Raw genomic sequence first — 21,900 nt, 5'->3', positions numbered from 1 at the left:
GCATGTTTGGCAGCTTTTCTGCAACCAAGGGGGGGGGGCAGTATTTTTCTTTGCTCGCTCAGGGCTGCTGAGAATTGGGGGGGAGGGGTATTAGCAAGAATCTCAGTCCCTCTCTTTTTTAGTAAAATAGCTTGCAAACAATTCCGGGAGATGGTTCAGCGCAATTATTTTACTGCTTTCAAAACAAACCAAAACAAAAAATGAGAATTACACCACTGAATTCAAAGGTTTGGGGTGACATTTTGGCAAAACTAGGCAAATGAGATGCTAGGAAAAGCTCCCCCCCCCCTCCGTTACTCCACAAGTTACTCTGGAATTACTCTGTTACTCCCAAGAAACAGCCATTCAGGCAGTCAACGTGGTTTTTTTAATGTGCGTTTGCCTACTGCCAGAGGTTAGACCTCCTCTGTATAGAATATGGCTGCAAGTAGCTTAGCTTTTTTTTTTTTTTAAAGTAAACATTAAAAAGGTCTTTAAAAGTGTTCGGACCAAAGCGAGGTCCCGACTCAGTGGCTATCTGTGCAACGAGCGGGGCAGGGAAGAGATGGTGTCAGCGGTGGGAGCCGCAAGGCAGCAGCGCCAGGTTTCCCTCTTGTGCAGGGAGGACGTGGATCCGCCGTCCCACTGCAGGATTAAGTGCGGTTTAATGTGGCTTTCCAGCAGCAGACCCACAGGTGCAGCCACTGCCCGTCCTTTCTCTTCCCCTGCTCCTTCCCCGGATAGCAACAGGCAGGTGCGTCGGACGGGCTGGACGTTTCGTTGCAACTCAGCACCGGCGTACCCGTTCCACACGAGGTGTGGCCAGGCACCAGCAGCCCCTCCTGTCATGTGGAACTGGTGCTTCTTGGGCCGGAGGGAAGACCGGAATCCGCGACCTGTTGCAGGAAGAAGAGACATCTGAAAAGGGGAACAGACCAGGAAGGGAGGCACCAAAAGGTCTTGCGGAGAAGGCGCTCCGCCCAACCTCCGCAAGCGCTGCTGTGGCATCTCTGAAACCGACAGTTCCGCGCCAGCCTCCCGTTCCTGCTGCCCCTTACCTCTTCCAGCAAGCCGACAGCAGAGAAGAGAGACTGTGGAGAAGCAGAGGAATCCTCAGAGATGGAACTGCCCGACTTCAGCCTGGCTGTGGGGACAAGAGAACAGAAGAGGGCAGTCGGCAGGAGACGTTTTCCTCCAATGAGGAAGATGAGTGGGCTGCCATTCCCAGAATTCCCCAGCCATCATGGCTACTACTGAGAATTCTAGGGAGCCTGAAGTCCATGCAGCTGGGAAGCTGAGCTAGAAGACCACAGCTGCAGCTACTCCCACCACCACCCTAGGACCATTTAAAAGCCACCCCCCTCCAAGTCACAAGTGGCTCTTATTTTCCAGCGGGATTCTTACCGGAGCAGGCAGCAGATCCCAGGGCAGTGCCGTTGTGGTCCGTGGGCGAGGGTCGCCGTGTCTCGGACAGGCTGCTGCAGCGCAGTCGGACTTCGGCCTCCCGCCTCTTCTCTTCCTGCGCCTGGAAAGGGATGGAGGTTGCAGGACGGAAAATAAACCCAGTTGGGTTGGAAGGCCCCCAGACTGAAAGGTCAACAGCAGCTGTTTTAAGACACTCCAACTTCTTGCATGCAGAATAAATGATAATTTTAAGATCAGAACGGGGCGGATCACTTCACATGCCAGGGCTACAAAGCTGAAGAATTGCAGGCTGGATTTGCCTCTGTGCACTAAACCGTTATTCGTTCAACCGTGGTTTTTGTGCTCAACCAGAATGGTCTAGGGCAGTACTCACATATTCTGGCCTTGGTGCCCCTTTGCATTCTTAAAAATGATTGAGGACCCTAAAGAGCTTTAGTGTATGTGGGTTACATTTATCGATATTTATTGCATTAGAAATTAAAACAGACATTTTAGAATATTATTTGACTTTGTGGAACCCCTGAATGGGTCTCGGGGACCCCCAGGGACCACACTTTGGGAACCGCTGGTCTAGGCGATGCAACTCGTTTACCATAAACCATGGCTTGCAGATTACAACTGTTGGTTCACATACGGCATTAAGCCAGGAGGGTACAAAATGTGGCCCAGCAGCCATGTCTGGTCTGCCAGCATCCCTTTTGTGGCACCCCCAGATTTCCCCAGAATGTAGGGCCAAACCTTTGCCCCTCTTCCTGCGTTTGGGGGGCCAGGCTGTTTTAATGGGCAAATAACTGTGGCGGATGCACATAACTGCGCCTTGCCCTGGCCCTCCTGCACAACCATCTTGGTCAAAAGTGAGCTGACCCACGTTGTGGCTTAGCGCAACACACTCTGATCCCCTGGATCCCCTGCCTGATCCACTGGGAGGGAGGCAGGTTGAGGGAGACGGGGAGAATCGGCCTCGTAAGGGGCAGCAGCAATGCGGTTACTCACCACCTTCAGGTCCTGCAGCTGGTGCTGCTTTTCGCTCGGCCCAACGTGGACCAGGTGGTTGAAGTTCTTCGGGGCAGAGATGAGCCTGGAGCGGAGACTGGGGTTGCGCATCATCTCTCTGAGGGGGAGAGAGGGGGAGCGCATGGCAGGGACCACAGTGGTCAGAGGTGCCAGACAGTTGGCAGCGGATCAAAGCCACCTGGCTCCCCGAGATGCTTCCTGGCTGGGTTCACACAACCACCTTAACTTGCTCCCTCAATCTGTCTTCCGGCATCATAAAGCAAAAACACCCAATGCTTGGATTCGCAGAGCATGCTAAGCCTCACAAACGTCACCCAGGATTAAAGCTAACCAAAATGGGCCCATAGTGCACACCTTGGCTCAATGCATTGGGTAAATGAGAACGGGGCCAGATTTTGCAACAGCCCGTGTAACTTCTGAATGGCAGCTGCAGTGGGGGCAAAGTCCCCAGGCCGTCCCTCTTCGATCAGCCTCACCTCCTCTGATGTTGTCGCTCCTCCTCGGAGATCCGGAAAGAAAAGCGTCGCTTGTGTCTAGTCCTCATGAGGTACCGCCGGCTGTTATCAGTGGTCTGGGGGATTTCAAACTCATCCTGGTCTGGAGAAGGAGGGAAATCCAGTCTCAGCCCCGTCGCATCCAAGTTAGATTTGCACAACACACTTAGCTGGGTTAGTGAACGATTCAGGCCACTGAACTTGCACAGCATGCCAAGCTTGGCTAGTCCTAAGCAGGGTTGGCTTTTTTGGGATTGCGCACTCGGTTTCAGATGTACTGCAATCCGCACACCCGGAAAAGAGGTGCGTTCAGACCCAGGCCAAGCGCGTCGTGCAAACAAGGCTCCTGTGCCCTCTCCAGAGTCCCAGGTCTTGCACCTTACGTGCTTCGCTGCCTCCCCTTACCTGCGCCTTTGTTTCTGAGGTAGGTCAGCCGGACTTTTTCGCTCCCGAACGTGCACAAAGAGCCCTCGGGATTCAGGGCGCGCACCTGACCAGGGACAAAGGGGTCAGCAGCTGCTGTTCACCTGTCCTGACTCCCAACCCCCCGGCGTGCCAACAGCGTCAGCAGTTCTGGCGTAGGCTGAGCTTCAAGGATGGAGCAAATGCCCCCCAGAACCCAGCCATCGTTTTCTGCCAAAAGCAAGCCAAGCCACTGGTGAGTCTTCCTCCCTGTGCATCAACCCAGATTCAAAGAGAGAAGGTGCTTGGGGGCGGAGAGGGTGCGCATCTGTCGGCCTCGCAGGGTAAACCAGATAGGATTCACAATCAGGTGAGCTAATTCTGCTTTATTGTAAAGCTACATTGAGAGAGAGTCTGAAAGTACAAATCTCCCACTGTCTCATTTACGGCCCGAGAAATTAGAAAGGGCCCCTTCTGAGCCTCTTGCTCCGCCCATTATGCAGCTGCGGGCTCTGCCCTCTCTTATCTGATCACTCCCTAGGCAGCATCTCTTCGCCCATCTCCCAAGGTCTTTCCCACATACCATTATAGTATCATCCCCCTGGCACGTCCTTCGAGAAGCCCCACCTTTTCCTGGATGCACATGGAGCCACTTGGTGTAATGGATTGTGAGGGTGACCTCGGGAGACGGGGCCAAGAGACACTGCCAAGGGAATGGTCAGATAAGAGGGGGCACGGCCCGCAGCTGCATAACGGGAGGAGAAAGAGGCTCAGAAGGCGCCATCCCTACTTTCTCATGCCGTAAAGGAGACAGTGGGAGGTTGTACTTTGAGGCTTGCAAGATTCTGTCAATGTAGCCTTACAATAAAGTAAAATTAACTCATCCGGTGGGGAGGGCTGACACCTGGTCCTCAGAAGATGCGGGGACTGGGCCCAATGACGTGTGACACCCTGTTGGCACCCTCTTCACTCAAGCATATCTTCCAGGGGTCCAGCAAAAGACGGGCTTCTTCCGAAGGAGGTGCCAACCCTGCCAGGGGAGCACCCATGCCGTTCCTCAAAGAACCCGTTCCCCTGGGGATCTGCACATCATAACCCCAAGCAGGTGAGGTGGGAAAAAGTGCAGCGAGCAGCGGTCATTCCTGCCCCCGGTAACCCAGGGGCTCAAAGCTCTGCCTGGTTTTTATGTGCATCGGCCCATCACGGCTGCCATCTTAACTTTGTTTACCATTCCCTGCAGACGCTTGATGGAGAAGGGAAACGCTTAGATCAAGCGAGACCAAGTGGGGTCCACTTGGGCTGAAGGAACCTCTGTTGGGGCATGGCAGAATTTCTTGCTCATGATGTCTTTTGTGACACCAGGCACTGCCTGTTGCAAAGGCAGGGGGACCTCTCACATTGCCATGATTTCCCAGAATGCTTTGGGGATCCACAGGGACCCCATGGGCATCCTTCAGAAACTGGACAGTCCGGCGGATACCGTTAAAAGCACCCACCCTACCGAACCATGTTGTCCTAACAGCCAGGAACCACGCTGAGACAAGGAATAGGTCTCTAGTGTTTATTACTGCTACATTAGACAGAAAATCCTAACAAACTGAAGAAGCGTGGGAAAAACCCAGACAGACAAACCCCCAAAGTCAAGGCGGGTCTGTTCTGTGTCTCTTTGAATGGCTGCTCAATTCCTCAGTACTATGCATGCGTTTTCCCCCCTGGATATGGGCCCCCTCCTGCTCGCCATCAGTGCTCGTGACACATGGTGTCTCCAGGAATGCAGGCCTTTCAGGGCCAGCCCCACACCCACAGTGTCCATTTTGTGACAGCGCTCACGGCTGGCTGTCAGGCTGATCTCTGATCTAGCACCTCTTTCATTTAGGAAGCTGCAGTAGATTTTTAACCTTTTCCTGTCGTTTGGACAAAGAATGCTGCACGCACCTTTTTCAGGCAGATGGTCTGAATCCACTCGGCCTTCCGGACGTCAAATATATCCACGCCGTTTTCGCTGAATACTGACAAATAAGGGGCATTGTAGCCTGGAATGGGAAAGAGCACAGGGTAATGCCAGTGTGCCAAGTCTGCCCACGTCCTGTATCGGGTTAAGCTGTGATCTGTTTAACACTGGTTTGCCAATAAGCCACAATGGGCTGGGCTTGTAGCAAAGGGGATGAGGACCACAGGCGAGTTTGCCTCATTTCATTTACACCAAATTGGCATTACAACTGAAAAAGTGTGATATGGATTATTCATCAGTTGGTGAATGTACTAATTGCGCCCTTCCACCGCAGTCACAGGGGAAACAGCACCTGCGAGCTGCGCGTGGGGATTTCACAGTGGCCGGCTACAGACTTAGCACTGCGTGTGAGCCCACTCAGGACCACCACCAGCGTGCATGGCTCAGACCAGCTGGCCTGAGACAGGATACACTACAACACCCCTCGTCCACAGCCAGAGCCCCCTCTGAACCCGTGACCCACTCACAGCAGTTGAGAGGGACGGCCGGCCACATCAGCTCCTGGGAACGGCTGCGATGGCCTTGCCCATCCACATAAAGGCCGAAACCACTGAAGCAGAGGATGAATTCGCTCAGGCTGACCTCCACGGCCTTCAGCGCTTCCATCGGGGCCACGGCGGACGCCCGGGCGTCGTCCGCATGGGGCAGACTCACCGGAGGCCCTTCGTTGAGCAGAGGGTAGAGGGAGAAGCCGGATGGGTAGCCCACGCACAGGCGGTCCCCGAGCACGTCCAGGCATTGCACGTAGCCGGGGGCTTGGATCTCCTTGATGCGGCGGTGGGGCGGGTGCGTGGCGGTCAGCTGGAAGCAGAGGACCTGCCGCTTGCAGGCCACGCAGAGCACGGGGGTCATGCCGCGGCAGATCAGCCCCACCGCCACCGCCTGGCAGCCCTTGGCCTCCACCACCTTGGTTCCCGGGGCCTCGGGGGTCTCCAGCTCTGCCCACGAGAAGATGCGGACCCCGTGGTTCTTGCTGCACAGCACGGAGAGGAGCTGGGCTTGGGGGGAGACCAGGAGCAGCTGCACCCGCCGGCAGTCGCCCACCTGCAGCACATCTGTAGGGGAGAAAAGGGGTCAAGACACCCGGCCGGGGTCAGCAGCTGCAGCCCCCGCGATGCTCTCCGGCCACAGGGGCTGAAAATCTGTAGCAGAAAAATTGCAGCGGCCTTAAGAAGAGAGGTCAGGTCGGGATAAACCATTTAGCTCAGTTCCAGAATAAACCAGCTTCTAGCTTTGTACAAGCCGGATTCAGACACAATATGCTGAGCCTGTCAAAGAAACGGTAACCAAACTCGGCAGGGTGTGTGTGTGTGAAAATAACTAAGGTCAGCCAGGGCCAAAGGGCCTGCTTACCGTTTGTCCTGAGATTAATTAGGAAAAGGCCGTCCTCCGTACCCAGAGCGATCCGTTCCCGGTCTGCCAAAAAAGGCACGCCGCCAGTTAGTCCCCCCCAGTCAAGACGGACATCCCTGCTCCAGGGAAGCAGAACAGACCTCCCCAGAACCGCATTTCGGGCCTCACCTATGATTGCAGCCGAGAGGGCGTGAGGGATGAAGGGCAGCCCGTTGTCGTAGGCCTCCTTCAGCACGTAGACGGCACGGTCGCAGAGCCGGCTCTGCCGCAGCATCTGCTGCAGCTCGGCCAGCGCCTGAGTCCACCTCCGCATCTCCGCCTCGCTGTCGGCCAGGAAGAGCATGGAGCTGGTGGTGGGTGGGGAGCTCAGCTGGGAGGTGGTCACCTGCAGAGGGAACGGGGCGGGTCAGTGGGATGGACGCCGGACGGTGCCCAGGGATGCCCCAGCTCAGCCACTGCAGGGCAGAAGCAGGCGGACCACGCACGGGACGCAGCCAAGTCTGGATGCACCTAAACAACAGGCGGCACTTCAATCGCACCCTTGCGGCCACTGTCTGGACGTCTCTGACAGTACCTGCGGACATCCCTGCCTTCTGGTACTTTCAAACCCTGCTGCTTTGGAGTCCCTTGCCCCTGACCTGGCACAGAGCCATTTGGGGATGAGAAGAGCGACTCGGCGGCTGCCCGCCCCACGTCGTGAAACTCTGCTTACGATCCCTGCTGCCTTCGTGAGCAAGCTGGGCGGCGCACGTGGGCCGCTCAACACGCTTTCACTCGTTCCTCTGAGCTTTGGGGCCAGCCCCACCTCCGTCGTGGGAGCCTCGTCGTGGGTCCCAATTGGAATTATACAGGGTTTTCCCCAGGGTGGAAATCTCTTCTCTCTCCTGGCCCTTACCCGGAAGATGCAAGGCACATCTTTATTGCTGGCGTGGATGACATCGGAGGCCAGGACCGGAGCCACGGAAAACTGCTCATCCCTGTCGTTGGGGTGAAAACGGATGACAAAGGGATCTTACCGGCTCCTTCTTGGAGGCTGATAGCCAAGAAGCGTCAGCGGGTAGAGAAAATGGCAAAACGTCATACAGGTAGTCCTTGCTGAACGACCGTTCGTTTATCGGCGGTCCGAAGTTACGAGAGCCTCGGAAAAAGTGCTTTATAACCAGTACTTACACTTATGACTGTCACAGAATGTCACACCACCCCCACAGTCACGTGATCGTAATTCGGGCACTGGGCAGCCGGCTCGCATTTATGACCAGTTGCAGCATCCTGTGGTCACGCGATTGTGATCTGCAACCTTTTTTGCCAGTTTCTGGCAAAAAAATCCATTGGGGAAGCTGGATTCACTTAACGACCCGTGATTTGCTTAACAACCACACCACTTAACCAGTTTTCCGGTCCTTATTGTGGTTGTTAAGTGAGGACCACCTGTACCATAGAGTGGTGTTTCTCAACCTCAGCAATTGTGAGATGTGTGGATTTCAACTCCCAGAATTCCCTAGCCGGCCATGCTTTGGCTTCTATGCTGGGGATTCCATGCTGGCTGGGGAATTCTGGGAGTTGAAGTCCACACACCTCACAATTGCTGCGGTTGAGAAACATTGCCGTAGAGGTCGGGAACTTCCATCCCGGGTGCCTAATCTGGCCTACCAATCTGGCCCATCCAACCCACATGCCTCAAATGAAGCCTCACCCCCTAAAAGGAACAACACTCCTCGGAGCCTCTCCATGAATCATTACCAGGTTTACCTAACATGTCTAACCAGGACAGCCAACAATCTAACCACGGCAGTCACCCACAATCAGCTTGGTTAAAGTTAACTTTAGTAAGTTTTAGCTTAGTGGGTTTCATTAGCACGTACTAACATAATAGTGTGAAAACACAGAAAACGGGTTCATTCACTAAGCAACTTTAGCTGATTAGAGGCACAAATCATTTATATTCTTTTTTTCTTTCTGTTTTAAGTTTTTCGAATACTCAAACTCACGGTACAGCTCGGGGGAGGGGCGCTGTTTGAAAATCCTCCTCCAAAAATATAAAGGGCAGAAGATAACACATAAAATCCCCTTTATTTCAAACCTGGGAACAATTACATTATGCAGGTGCTTTGACTGGATCTGGAACAGTTTGGGTTCCTACACCTTCAGATGCCCCATCCGCTCCCTTTGGTCTTTCAAAGCTTCAACCGGTCTTGGAGCATAATTCTCCGCAAGGCCAACGAGGTGCCCCGGCCAAGAATATCCTGTGCATGGGCTTCCGGTGGGGACATGGCAGACTGAGCAGCTGTGCCCGCGGGCTTAGCAGGCGGAACTGACAACACGGCAATTTTTTTCCGGCTCAGGCAGGTTTTCCTGAAGCCTGGGAATGTTTTTCCAGAAAAAGGAAAACACCTGGAATCACCCCATCTGTCCTCTGGACAGCTGCTTGCAGCCAGAAGATCGCAAACAGCGTTCGCGCTCGACTGGTAAGAGCCAGCTGGAGGTGGGGACTTCATCACTTTCCAAGTCGCGCCGTAGCCTGAAAGGGACACTAAGACCGGCCACCCCATTTCTAAATCACCCAATTCATATTTCTTTTAAGTACACATACCCCAAGAGAGGCTTTCTACAGCAAGGAGAAGCGGATTCTCTTGGTGCTTATCGTTATTTTTGGGCTCAATTTAAAAAAAAATTTTAAAAAAAATTTTGGACTTTGTTTTCCCTCCAAATATTAAGGAGGATTGAGCGTAAATAATTGTCTCCCTGCTATTATTTTTGTACTAAATTTTAAGATATTAGCATTTTCCTACACATTGAATCAGCTGATTTGAACCTTCAGCTTTCTGCTTCTACTTTCCCTGGGGAACTGTCTGCATATCTCACTTTCGTCTGTGTAAACACATTCCGGAATCCTTTCATATCTTTGATTTTTGCTGGTCAAACCCTAGGGGGCACCACAATCTACTGCGTGAGACATGGAGGATTTTAAACAGACTTTCTCTGACTTCCAACAAGATTTTGAACAGATTCTTTCTGATTCCTACCAAGTTTTTACGCAAGGCGTTCAGGACCTTGTGGAAAGCATGAGGTCTAAAACGTGTCATCTGATTGGGGATGTCGTGGATGAAACTGAGGAATCCAACAGCGACAGAAATGTCTCTTCTCTGAGTGAGATCGGGGCTTCTGTTGAAATGCTGGATGAAGATCAGATAGCGGAGTTGAAGGAATTAAAGGGAGAGAGGGATCTGCACGCCATAAGTGAAATTGACTTTCTGGTGGAATGCCACGAAAGAGAAGTTGGAATTTTTGAAGGGGGGCAGTTGGGTTGATTTTTTTCAAGAGAAAAGCTCTTGCACATTGTGGGGATATGTAAATGCTCTGGTTTATTTTGAAGCGGGATAAGGGTTTGAGAATATTTATCTGGATTGCTTTTAGGGTTTGACTGATGTTATTTGTTTTTAAGGATTTGGATTTAAGGTTACTGTTTCGAATTGTTTTTCTTTTTTGGGTTTATTAAGATTAAGATTATTAAAACTGTTGTATTATTAAGTATAATGGCAGACAGTGTATGTGCTTTTTAGTTGGATTTTTATTATAGCAGACAGAAATGTATAGAATAGTATTAGGAAGGGAATAATTAAATAAGTGTTATCTTTGCGGGGGAAGTTGTTTAGGAGGATTATATGAATTTTCTTTTTTTCTTTATTTTAACATAAGGGGAGGGAATAACTGTACTTAGTGATTTTTATAATGTACTAAAGTGGAACGATTTATAGAAATAATGTGGTTTTGGTTTAATATAGAGTAAGAGATTGATTATGGAAAAATTTTGTATATCCTTGCTGTTAAAAGTCGGAAGCCACACCTTTCTGTAGCGTTGAAAAAATTTTCTCTTGTGTTTTCACATCTTTTCAGTTCTTTGTTCTTTTTTGCAGTTTTTTGTTTTTTTCATAGCTTTTATCTTTGTCTTGAAACTTAATAAAATTCTTTACAAAAAATAAATCCCAGGGGTATCCAGAGCCTGCTTACCGCATATCTGTGACGTGCATGACGCCCTGCGAGATCTTCCCTTCTGGGACGTCAAAGAGAAAAATCTTGAAGTCGCTGACGACCACGAAGGCCCTCTGCCAGCCCTTCCGCACCCCAGAGGGCTTGGGTACCTATGGAGAGGAAGGAAAAACCCACAAAATCCAAGAGCTGTGGGTGCAAGTGCAGGGAACATTCCCCCAGGGCAGGAGATGCGCTTTTTGCTACATATGCAGAATCATCTCTTTGGAAGGGAACCCTAGAGGTCATTTAGTCCAACCTGCTTACTTAACATCAGATGGAAGCAAAGCATCTCGTAGAAGAGGCTTGATAGCCTCTGCTGAAATACCTCCAAAAAATCCAGACCTCCTTTTCTTTCCTTGAGTAGCTTAAACACCAGCCGAAAAAAATCCCCAAAGATTGCGCATTCTTTTCTAAATGTCCCAACCTCCTACTTTTTTCTATTTTAATTGTTTTGGGTTTTTTGTTTTCAGTTTTTTCAGCCTGTCATGCTCTCAGTGTTGTTGGACCACAGCTCCCATATGGCCCCAGGGACTGAGGATGATGGGAGGCATACTGTACTTGTATATGTTCAAAGGGTACTGAGCTGCTGCACTCAATTAGCAGCACAAAAATAAAATAATAACATAGCCCAGGACGCAAAAGCAAAATCCAGATTGCGTTTAAAAGAAAGCAGTCAAGCTTGTTCTTATCCAAGGTAATACTGATTTAAAAAGAATTGGGAGGGAGGCCTTTTTACCATCAGAACTAAAATATAAAACCCATTTGCAAGGTGGAGAAACAGGACAAAGCTTTTCCTTATTTGTGCAATCCCCACAACAGCCACCAGGGGGCTGAATTTCCCATCCTTTCAAATAGCTCTGAGCTTTCCCCATTTGTGTACTGTACCAATGCAATCCACCAGAGGGCATAAAACATCATTTATTTATTTAGTTATTCTTCAAACTTCTATTACCACCCATCTCCCCCAAGAAAGGGGGACTCTGGGCAGTTTACAATAAAACAAATATATATTTTGTAATAAATATAATTTATTACAAATTATAATAAACAATAGAGACATGTAGGTTTTTTTTTCTCAGAGTTCTCATTTAATTGGTGAACGGGAACCTGGTTTCAAAGTTTATTTCAAAGGAAAAGTGAATTTAGGAGAAATCCACAGAGATGTGGGGTGCCTTGCATTTAGATGCATTCACACAGCACACTTAACTCACCTTCTGGGATCATTCAATGCACTGATTAACCTAACAGGCTGGATTCAGAGAACAATCTGAGCTACGAAAGACTAACCGGATTAACATTACGATAGCTTAGCCACATTGTGGGCCTGAAGTGGCCAGGTCTTGCACTGACCCAGAGAAGTGCGAATCCAGCCAAGGTGTGTGAGTGCAAATGTCCTCTTTTTTCTTTGCACAATTACTGCTCCTGAAGGTTTGCTCACTTCCATTCAATTCCAAGAGGAGAATCAGGAGCAAACTCCTTTGGAGAGCGGAGGCCAGAGGAGTATATTTATTTAAAATAAATAAATATATTTTCGTCTCTAACAGCGAGAAATGGCTGGAAGTTTTTCTTCCCGGGCAGAAATTTGGAGGAACTGGACTCTACCAGTTTATCATAAATTGGGTGGAAAAATTCAAGGGATCCTCTTTTCAAATTGCAAGGTGAACCATAAAGATGAGACCATAAATATCAAAACTTCAGTTCCTGATGACTTTCACTGATATGGCCATGTTTTAGTCTCGAAGAGGTTTACCAGTGCCTTGGTCAGTTTTTTTCCTAATCCCCAGTCTGGCCTCTGGCCTGGGATCTCCTGGTGGTTCCCCATCCAGCCCAACCCTTAGCGGGATCTCCTGGTGGTTCCCCATCCAGCCCAACCCTTAGCGGGATCTCCTGGTGGTTCCCCAGCCAGCCCAACCCTTGGCGGGATCTCCTGGTGGTTCCCCAGCCAGCCCAACCCTTGGCGGGATCTCCTGGTGGTTCCCCATCCAGCCCAACCCTTGGTGGGATCTCCTGGTGGTTCCCCATCCAGCCCAACCCTTGGCGGGATCTCCTGGTGATTCCCCAGCCAGCCCAACCCTTGGCGGGATCTCCTGGTGGTTCCCCAGCCAGCCCAACCCTTGGCGGGATCTCCTGGTGGTTCCCCATCCAGCCCAACCCTTGGCGGGATCTCCTGGTGGTTCCCCATCCAGCCCAACCCTTGGCGGGATCTCCTGGTGGTTCCCCAGCCAGCCCAACCCTTGGCGGGATCTCCTGGTGGTTCCCCAGCCAGCCCAACCCTTGGCGGGATCTCCTGGTGGTTCCCCAGCCAGCCCAACCCTTGGCGGGATCTCCTGGTGGTTCCCCAGCCAGCCCATCCCTTGGTGGGATCTCCTGGTGGTTCCCCATCCAGCCCAACCCTTGGCTGGATCTCCTGGTGGTTCCCCAGCCAGCCCAATCCTTAGCCTTTTCCAAAGTCAACCAAAGTCAGCTGGGACTAAAATCAGGAGCTTCCACTAGGCAATTCCCAAGGCTCCCTGCCCCATGCAGGGCTGGGGCACTCAGCCTCTTACCGACAAATATCCCTCAAAGGCAGTGCCCGTCCCATTCACTGGATTGACGCCCAGGGTCTTCTGCAGCTGGTCGGCAGGCATGGGGCAGATGGAGCCTGCAGCCGCACAGGACACGTGGCAGACAAAGTTGCAGGCTGAGGAGCCGGGGCGGAAAGCGAGCAAATATTAATGTCTTTTTCTCTGTGCATTTAAATGTCCTGCCCCTTGCAGGAAGAGGGACGTGTTACTCTACGGTAGCCAAAAATCAAGGGGAGCTGGGAGCAACTAACTTCCAACTATCGAATTTTATGAAAAGGTTTTGTGAGCTGCAAAGAGGCTCCGCTGATGGGGGACTTAAACTGGAGTGGGGTGGGGGGAAGAGAGGGGAGGAGATACACAGATGCGGGTTCCGCAGGAAACAGATTACAAGCAACCATTACAAACAACCATTGTAATGTGTTAAAAACCCATGGGGTTGGTTGAGATTGCCTGAAACCTTTTGATGTACATCCTATGTACGCTGGACACGAACCACCAACCGGTGCAGGCCTTTGAGCAATAGTCGCCCTGCCTTTGAATTGAGTTATGGTCTTCTCTCCGGCAATCAGGTAAGGTTCTAGTGTGCCAAAATGAAAATTTGTTCAACGGGAATGAAAACAGGCTGCCATATGGCAAGCCTGATTCTTGGTCTGTGTTTGGGGGCCTCTGGAACTCCAGGCAGCGGTCTTCTCCACCTGCCCCCCTTTCCTGCCCCCCCCCCGTGCCCCACAAGAGGTCACTCACCCTCACAAGCCAGCCCCTGCCGGACCAGTCCGATCATGAGCGACGTGCAGCGCATGCATTTTGTGGGGGCCGAGAAGCTGTGCATTTTGAAGCTGTGCGTTTTGGGCTGGGAAAAGACAGCAGGGAGGTGGTCTGAAAAACTCTTCAACACACAAAAAATAACCGCAACCACAACTAACGTCCCTTAATAGGTCGATGGGAACCTTCCCGCTTGAGCCCTTTAAATCTCCTCCCCTAGAAAGACTCATCAAAAATGGCCAATCTCATAAAATCGGGTCCTGTAAGACGATTCTTCTCTGCGCTGTTGGATTCTGAGTCCCATCAACCCCAGCCAGCATGGGACTTAGGGTCCAACATCCAGAAAGCATTAAAGGGGCAATGCGTTCAAAAAAAGATGGCAGGTCTGCCCACTGAAACAGCCCAGCCTGACCGGAGGGGGAAAAATATTCCTACGGAATTTGAAAAGATGGTTCTGTTATTTATTCCTTGCTAACTTTTGGCCCAATATCCCTAAGAGTCTGATTTTGGGGTGATCCAGGGATGTGGGGGGCTTCCTGGCCAAGGTGAGTGTTCCCATGTGCAATTTTTCACAACGGGGGTGGCATGGAAACATTTAAAACAGCACCACCCATTTGGGAAAGGGGCTGATCTTTGCAGAGGTCAGGAGCCGGCCAGATTTAGGTCCATACCTTGTTAAGGTGAGCCCTCTGGGCATATAAAAAGTGCTTTTCCCTCCCCATTAAGGACATGCACTGTTCTGGTTGGAAAAGACCAGGGAAGGAAGACATTAGTCCTTCTAAGGGAGTGTTTCTCAACTTTGGCCACTGGAAGATGGGTGGACTTCAACTCCCAGAATTCCCCAGCCAGCTTTGCTGGCTGGGGAATTCTGGGAGTTGAAGTCCACCCATCTTCCAGTGGCCAAGGTTGAGAACCACTGTCTAAGGTGTGTGTGTGTCTCCCAAATCACACAATATTTGTAGATAGAAGCCAAAAATCTTCACCTTTAGGGATCCAGAATGGCCACTGTCTGCAATGGGAACTCCTGCCTGTGTTGAAAATGGAAAACAAAAAAAAGGAGTGGGGTGGGACAGAAAACGAAAAATTGAAGTATCGCTCCCCTGGCTAATGCTAACCTTCTGTGTTTTGCCCGTATTTTTCCACCTGCAAAGGTAGGCCACCCACCGCCCTCTGGCCACATCTGGCCCATAGCCTCATCTGAAAATAATTTATTAGGCCCTGCCAGCTGGGCAGCGACTGTAAAGAAGGTGCCAGAAAGAAAAAGAGAAAGAGGGATTTTTTTCTTCTTATCTAGCTTATCTATTTATTGTACCCTGAAGTATGAATGAATGAATGCCCCAGAAAGTGTGTGTGTGTGTGTGTGTCATCCACTTTTGGGTCTTGCCCGGCCCACTGATTCTTTAAGCAACCCCCCCAAGTGGCCCTTGGCTGAATTTTTCCTCCCAATCTCTTGCAAAAAAATGATCTATCCCTCCATCTGTTTTCAACCCTGCCTTTCCTTCTCCAGCTGAGAAGGTGACCACCAGGATTCCCTTCTCCAACCTGAGCCTCAACACAACAGCCCTGCAAGGCAGACTAGGCTGAAGGGGGATGGTCCAGAGTCACCTGGGCAGCTTCTGTGACTGAGCGGGGTCTCCCCACTCCTAGTCCGGCTCCTTCCCCACTGGACCACCCTGGTCCTGGGGCGGAGAGGAGGGGCTGGCCCCAGGTGCCCAGGGCGCCTCCTGGGCTGAGGAGGGATCTGGACCTGGGTCTCCCCGGCCCTCATCCAGCATCTCAATCTTGCCCCCAAGCGTTCCAGGGAAGCTCCTCCACCGATCACCCCCTAGTCCCAAAGGTTAGGATTTATGGGGAAAGAGCTCTCCAGCCCGATGGGAACTCAGGAGCGTGCCACCTTGCCCATGGCACCGCTTGGGCCCCGGTTCCTTTGGGAACGCCAGCAAACAGGACTCACACTGGACCGGACGCTCCTCCTCCCTTCGGGGTGCAGCTGGGCCTCCTCGGACGTCTTCCTTGCCTCCTGGGTATCAGGGCTGTTCCCAAACACGATGGCATCCTTCTGACAAACAACGGGACACCAACACCTTGTTGCTTGCCCTGCCTCTGCCCGCGGGCCACAGAAGGCTCCTATGCAGGACCCCTGTCACACCCCAAGTCTTTCTTCTCCCCCTTTCCCAGCCCGTTTGGGGCAACATTACGATCGTTTTACATTCTCTCACAGGTAGTCCTCAACTTATGACTACAATTGGGACTGGAACTTCCATCAGTAAGTGAGGTGGGCATTAAGTGAGTCGCACCTGATTTTATGACCTTTTTTGCCACGGTCATTAAGTGAATCACTGCAGCTGTTAAGGGAATCACGTGGTCATTCCCCATTGATTTTGCTTGTCAGAAGCCAGCTGGAAAGGCTGCAAATAGTGATCACATGACCCTGGGGTGCTGCAACCGTCATAAATACACGCCAGTCACCCAGTGTCTGAAGTTTGATCACGTAACTGCAGGGATGTTGTGACTGCCATAAATGTGAGGACCAGTTGTAAGTCATTTTTTCTAGCACCATTGTAACTTCAAACGGTCACTAAATGAATGGTTGTAAGTTGAGGACTACCAGTAGAACTTTAAGAAACGGCGTCCACAATTCTACAGAAGAATTAACAGGACATCAACCCACCATTGTTTTTTTTTTAAAGACAGCATAGTTAGGAACTCTCCCAAAAGAGGAATACAATCTGAGAAAGTAGATCTGTGTTTGAAAAATACCAAATACAAAGATCAATTGATTTTGATTTTGATTTTGTTATAGCCTTTAGGCCAGAGAATACCACAATAAAAATGCATAAACCTAAAGTAACGATCATATAGCTAACAGTGGCAATCACCAAACTTCGTACCAACTTTTAAACCACCAAATCGCATTTCTCTGAAAGAAAATAATGGGCAAGAATCCTATTATATTGATGGATTTAAAACACGGAGACCAAATCAAATAATCTTAGTTATAAAGTTTAAGGCTCTCTGCCGTTGCAACCTTTTGGATCTTAAAGGATTAGCATTTATAGATAGATTAGTGAAAGGTATTGCCTTTCCTATTTAAAATGCAAAATGCAATTAATTAATTAATTAATTGACCCTTTACTAGTGTAAGATATAAAGAGCATGTTTGTAATTAGGAGGCAAACAGGATGTATTTCTACCATCACCGTATGTTGAAATTACTGCACATTTTTAATTTGACTTTGAATTTATTATGCCAGAAACTTACGCTGCTGCTTCGGAAGAAGAAAGGAATCAGTGGTGTTTGGGACTTGATGCCTGTAAGAAAGGCAGAGAAAATACAGACCCAGATCTGGAGCTACCTTGGACTACTACACCTTTAATTAGACATTTCCTGTCCAGTGCTCGATATGGCATTAACAGAACCTCCCTCATACTGGCACCTCCTCAGATGTGGTAGCAGTAGAAGTCCCAGAATTCAACCACAATCCGTTTTGGATGGGAATTAAGGACTCAACAATTTTAAGTGTGGCCAGTTGGGGAAAACTGAAAGATTAAGTTGACCTAAGACTAATTCAATCGCTTCCTATTCTTTTAGAGTAGGGCCCTTTATGGAGCTGTGATTAGAATTAAATGAAAATAAAACAGCCATTCTTCCCAGGACAGGAAGCTTTTAACTAAAGCACAATTTCAGAATGGCCACTTCTGTTTTTTGTCCCCCTCTGTAATACTGTAATACTCGGCTCAGCATTTACCCCACATTGAGGAAAATATCACAGGATGGACAGAAAAAGTCACTTCTTTTAAAATCCACTGAGGAAGAGAGAATACGTATCTTGGTGCACTAAGCTGGCAAACCCCAGTGAGCCGAGTGAACACATTTCAAATTGCATTATCTTTGGCAGACATTTATGGACAGGAGTACCACTAAATCATGATTTCATTTCTGCTTATGTGGAACCACCATTTTAATTTTCTGCTGATTGCAGGAAAAATGGCTTTCCTTGGCTGATGAAAATAAACGCTTTATGATAATGAAAAAAATTCTTCATAGTGAAAACCTTTTGTAATTTGGGTCCATGTGTTTGGGTTCTCTAAATGCTAGATCCATCAAGTCTGAGTGGGGGACAGCAGCTGGCTAACCTGGCCCAGTCCCCAAAGCTATGCAGGGCTGGGCCTGGTTAGTACTTGGATGGGGGACCACAAAGAAATCCCTTGGAATTTGGATGGAGACCACAAGGAAATCCTTTGGAAACTACTTTCCATATAAACTTCATGGGTTGTCCAGGGGTGCTCAGGCATCGTGCCTCTAATTCTGTGACATGTCTGGCCCCAGGAGGGGCCACTGCCTTTCAATCCAAATTCCAATCCTTAGTGGAAAAAAGCACTCTGGAGATGTTCAGAGGCCATCTTGCCTCCTAGGGCATCCTCAGAGATATTGAAGGAAGCCTCAAAGAGCCATCAGCAGCCTTGCAGACCAATCTATGAATACGTGAGCCAGGGAGAGTGCTTCAAAGGGCTTGGCCACTTGGGGCTAACTGCGGGTGGGCGCCCAAAAGAGGGGCACCCAGCCTGGCATCTTACCTTCCAGAGACCGGGCCTTCAGCTCTCCCTTCATTTTCTCCAGTTCCAGCCGCAGAGCCCGGTTCTGCTTTTCCGCCTCCTGCAGCTGTCTTTGAGCAAATTAGTGAAAATGGGAGGAGAGGAGAGAAATGTTATCTGGGGGCATCCAATTCCCATCATCCCTTGTCTTTGGCCATGCTGAAGTCCTGGTTCTATGCCAGGGGGCACCGAAATGCCCTTCCCTGGTTTGGAAGGAGCCCAGAAAAGTTTTCCTTCTCCCCTTCGGTCCCTCAAGAAAGAAGGGACCATCATGCAGGTGGCATCATTCAGGGACATGATGTCTGTGGATGCTGGGCAAACAAGGGTGGGTGCTTGGATGGGTTTTTGGCACCGCAGATGGGCACCCCGTCCCCTGAATTCAGGAGTTCTCTGCCGCCATCAAGAATGAAAGGAGTAAAATAAAGTCTAGTCTACCTCTCCCTTTGCTTCAAAAGTGTATTTCCAAGGTTAATTATCTATTTCACAGCTCTGGGTTTAAAGCCGGTTCTGCATTTTTAGCGCCATCGAGGTTGGCGGGCGCCTGAGCCACACGTTTAACAAATAAACTGACAAGCAAACAAGCCATTTCCTTTGTTTCTTCAGTTACGCATTTAAAGATCAGGGCGCCTCCCGCCTTTGTGATGTGCACAAGCTGCTTGGGGTGGCCATCCAAAAGAAATAGCGGTGAAAAACACAGAACCAAACGAAAGCGGTTCTTCGCCCAACCTGCTGAGCCGGGTCACAGACCTTCTGGCCGCATCCACCCAAGAGGCTAAACGTGGTTCATTTTGACCTTGTTTTTCATGCGGCTCAGTGGCTTAAGGTGGTGGGACAGTTTAGGAACCATGACGGCATTTTGCAGCAAGCCCGGAAGGAGCCCGGGAGATTCACCAGGGTTAGCTGCATCCTCAAAGAAACTGCGGTTTGGGAAACAGCTGCCCCAGGGGGCCTCGTGCACCCAGACAGAGGGTCACCCACCGTTCCACCCCCAGGTGGGCCACCTTCAGTTTCTCCAGCTCCGCCTGGACACTCTGCTTGGCCCAGATCTCAGCCTCCAGGGCAGACTGCAGCTCAAGTTTGGCGGACGCCTCCACCTTCTGCAGCCGCCGGGCCTTCCAGAGGGCATCCTGCGGGGAGGCAAAGGGGGGCGTGACTTGGGGTGGCGCAGGGGGGTTGCTGCAAGAGGCCGGGTTGGTCGGTGGTGGGGGGACATGGGGTGGAAAGGGGAAGGAGCGGGAGAGAGGAGCCGGGTGGAGTTTGCCCTACAGGTTTCCCCGGGCCAGCGAAGGACCTTTCCTACAGGGGTCCCCCACCTGGAAAGTTTTGATAATTCAGCGTATTCTGCAAGGCCAGAAAATGGATTAATTCATGAGAAAAAAGGAGGGAGGGAGGGGATCGGTGCCAAGGATAGGTGCCTGGTAGAAGCCGGAGTTAAAGCTGCTCGGCTTGACTGCTCCCCAACCTTTTACACCCCATCAAGTGAGAGGGGGGCCACGGCTGCTCCTGCTCCCTCCCCACCGGCGCTCTTACCGGGGTTTTGGGGCCGGGGCCGGGGCCGGGGCTCTGCGCCCCCGCCTGCTTCAGAGCCTCCACCTCGTCCATCATGCGCGTTGCCATGGCCTGGAGATGCCCCCGGGATTCCTTCTCATCGCTCACCCTGCGGCGGAGGGAGGCAAAGGGGAGGGGAGGTCAGGGGAATCCCCCCTGGGCAGGGGGTGGGGAGGAACGTCCCCGGTGCCCCCTCCCTGCTCCCAGAAAGGGCACAGGGCAGCTGAGAGAGAAAGCCAGCTGGCCACCCTCATCCTGGGCGAGTCGCTTTCACGTTCCCACTGAGTCTGTTTAGCTCCAGACAAGGTTGGCCAGGTGCTGCCAGCAATGGATACAGGGAAAGACTGCCTCGACCCCTTTGGACTCCACCGATATGTCCGGGTAATTTTCTGAAGCAGGTTGCAATTACCTTCTTCCACAATTCTCTCCAACTTCCCAGTCCTGCCTACAGCTGTGGCATCTCTTAGTGGTCTCCCATCCAGGGGCTCACCAGGTCTGACGGGTGCCAGACTGGGCTCTGGTCCCTAACAATGTGGTCAATTTAATCAACGCTTCCTTCCAAGCATCTTGTAATGAATGCCTATTCCAGAAATATTCTCAGACTCACAAGCCAAAGCTTAATAAAACCTGGTTTATTGTAGAATAGAGTGCAAATACAAAGAAAGCTGAGAATGGGAAAAGCCCGCCTAAAATCAAACTAAAAACCCCCGATACAAGTGAAGTCCCCCCCCTGTACAATCGTCTCAAATTCACAATCCCAGGTGCTCCTAACGAGTTCTGCTGATCAGCGGGAAAAGACCTTGAGCCGAGAAGATAACCCAAACACATTCCTTCTTAACGAGCACGGATAGAGATCTGGGTGCAAGGTCCCCCAGCAGCTCCCTCCCAACCAGAAACGCGCGTCAGCGCCTTGGCATGCGAAACGTTACGATGTGCAATGCACATTGAAACAGTGAACATGACACATCTTAAGTCCCAGCTTCAGTACTAGTTTCCCTTGCCAGAAATAAAGTTGGTTGGGTGACCTAGAATTCAGAAAGATAAAACTTCCCCAACCTGGTGTCCCCAGGGTTGTTCTGACTACAACTCCCAGAATTCCACTGGCTGAAAATCCTAGGAGTTCCTGTCCCACCCCATCTGGAGGGCACCAGGTTGGGGGAAAGCTGCCCTAGGGCTGGGATCAGTCAGTGGAGAGGAAAAGGCACTCTGCTTATCCTCAGAGGCCTTCTTGCCCTTGCCAACACAAACTCTGGAGGGACGCTCAGCCTCACTCACCACTTCAAAATGTCGCTGATCTGAATCTCCCAGTTGGCGAAGGCAGCTTTGTGGGATTCGGACGTGCAGCTCCCTGGTCCCGGGTGCGACAAGTCGTTACACCAAGAATCCGCCTATTGCGAGGCGGAACAGAAGCAGAGAGGACAGCCTTTAAAAGAGGCCCTGGGGCTCAGTGGGGAAGGGGCTGGACCACGAGTGGGTGACCTGGGTTCAAGTCCCACCCCAGCCAGAGAAGCCCAGCGAGCACATCGCACTCTCTCAGCCCACCCTCCCTCACAGGGTTGTTGTTGTGGGGCAAGGTGGGAGGAGAGAGTGCCATTTCATGCTCCTGGAGAAAAGGCAGGGAGAAAGGAGGGGGTGAAAGGTGGGAAACGCAAAGGGTTAGGGTTAGGGTACAGCGTTCACTCCCTCTGAGGGATCAGCGAAGATCGCCCACCCCGTATAAATC

At 50.9% G+C, this 21,900-nt stretch overlaps 1 protein-coding gene across 1 annotated transcript in view; it reads right to left on the bottom strand.

The window, feature by feature from the left end:
* Positions 1-513: 513 nt before the first annotated feature.
* CDC42BPG (CDC42 binding protein kinase gamma) overlaps positions 514-21,900 on the bottom strand; it is a 56,151-nt gene continuing 34,764 nt past the window's right edge. Inside the window, exons 17-37 of the mRNA XM_063316710.1 lie at positions 21,453-21,565; positions 20,160-20,286; positions 19,608-19,756; positions 18,612-18,700; positions 17,296-17,345; positions 15,988-16,092; positions 15,017-15,061; positions 14,016-14,121; positions 13,254-13,387; positions 10,687-10,817; positions 7,574-7,655; positions 6,847-7,063; positions 6,679-6,741; positions 5,793-6,380; positions 5,250-5,347; positions 3,318-3,402; positions 2,895-3,015; positions 2,398-2,515; positions 1,384-1,504; positions 1,038-1,123; positions 514-897 (exon numbers count right to left, since the gene is read on the bottom strand). Of these exons, the coding sequence (XP_063172780.1) occupies positions 514-897; positions 1,038-1,123; positions 1,384-1,504; positions 2,398-2,515; positions 2,895-3,015; positions 3,318-3,402; positions 5,250-5,347; positions 5,793-6,380; positions 6,679-6,741; positions 6,847-7,063; positions 7,574-7,655; positions 10,687-10,817; positions 13,254-13,387; positions 14,016-14,121; positions 15,017-15,061; positions 15,988-16,092; positions 17,296-17,345; positions 18,612-18,700; positions 19,608-19,756; positions 20,160-20,286; positions 21,453-21,565 (3,012 nt within the window). The remainder of the gene's footprint in view (positions 898-1,037; positions 1,124-1,383; positions 1,505-2,397; positions 2,516-2,894; positions 3,016-3,317; positions 3,403-5,249; positions 5,348-5,792; positions 6,381-6,678; positions 6,742-6,846; positions 7,064-7,573; positions 7,656-10,686; positions 10,818-13,253; positions 13,388-14,015; positions 14,122-15,016; positions 15,062-15,987; positions 16,093-17,295; positions 17,346-18,611; positions 18,701-19,607; positions 19,757-20,159; positions 20,287-21,452; positions 21,566-21,900) is intronic.

Source organism: Candoia aspera, chromosome 17 (genome assembly GCF_035149785.1).
Source record: "Candoia aspera isolate rCanAsp1 chromosome 17, rCanAsp1.hap2, whole genome shotgun sequence".
Classification (NCBI taxonomy): Eukaryota; Metazoa; Chordata; class Lepidosauria; order Squamata; family Boidae; genus Candoia; species Candoia aspera.
The sequence above is the reverse complement of the archived record's forward strand: the minus strand, read 5'-3'. Positions and strand labels throughout refer to the sequence as shown.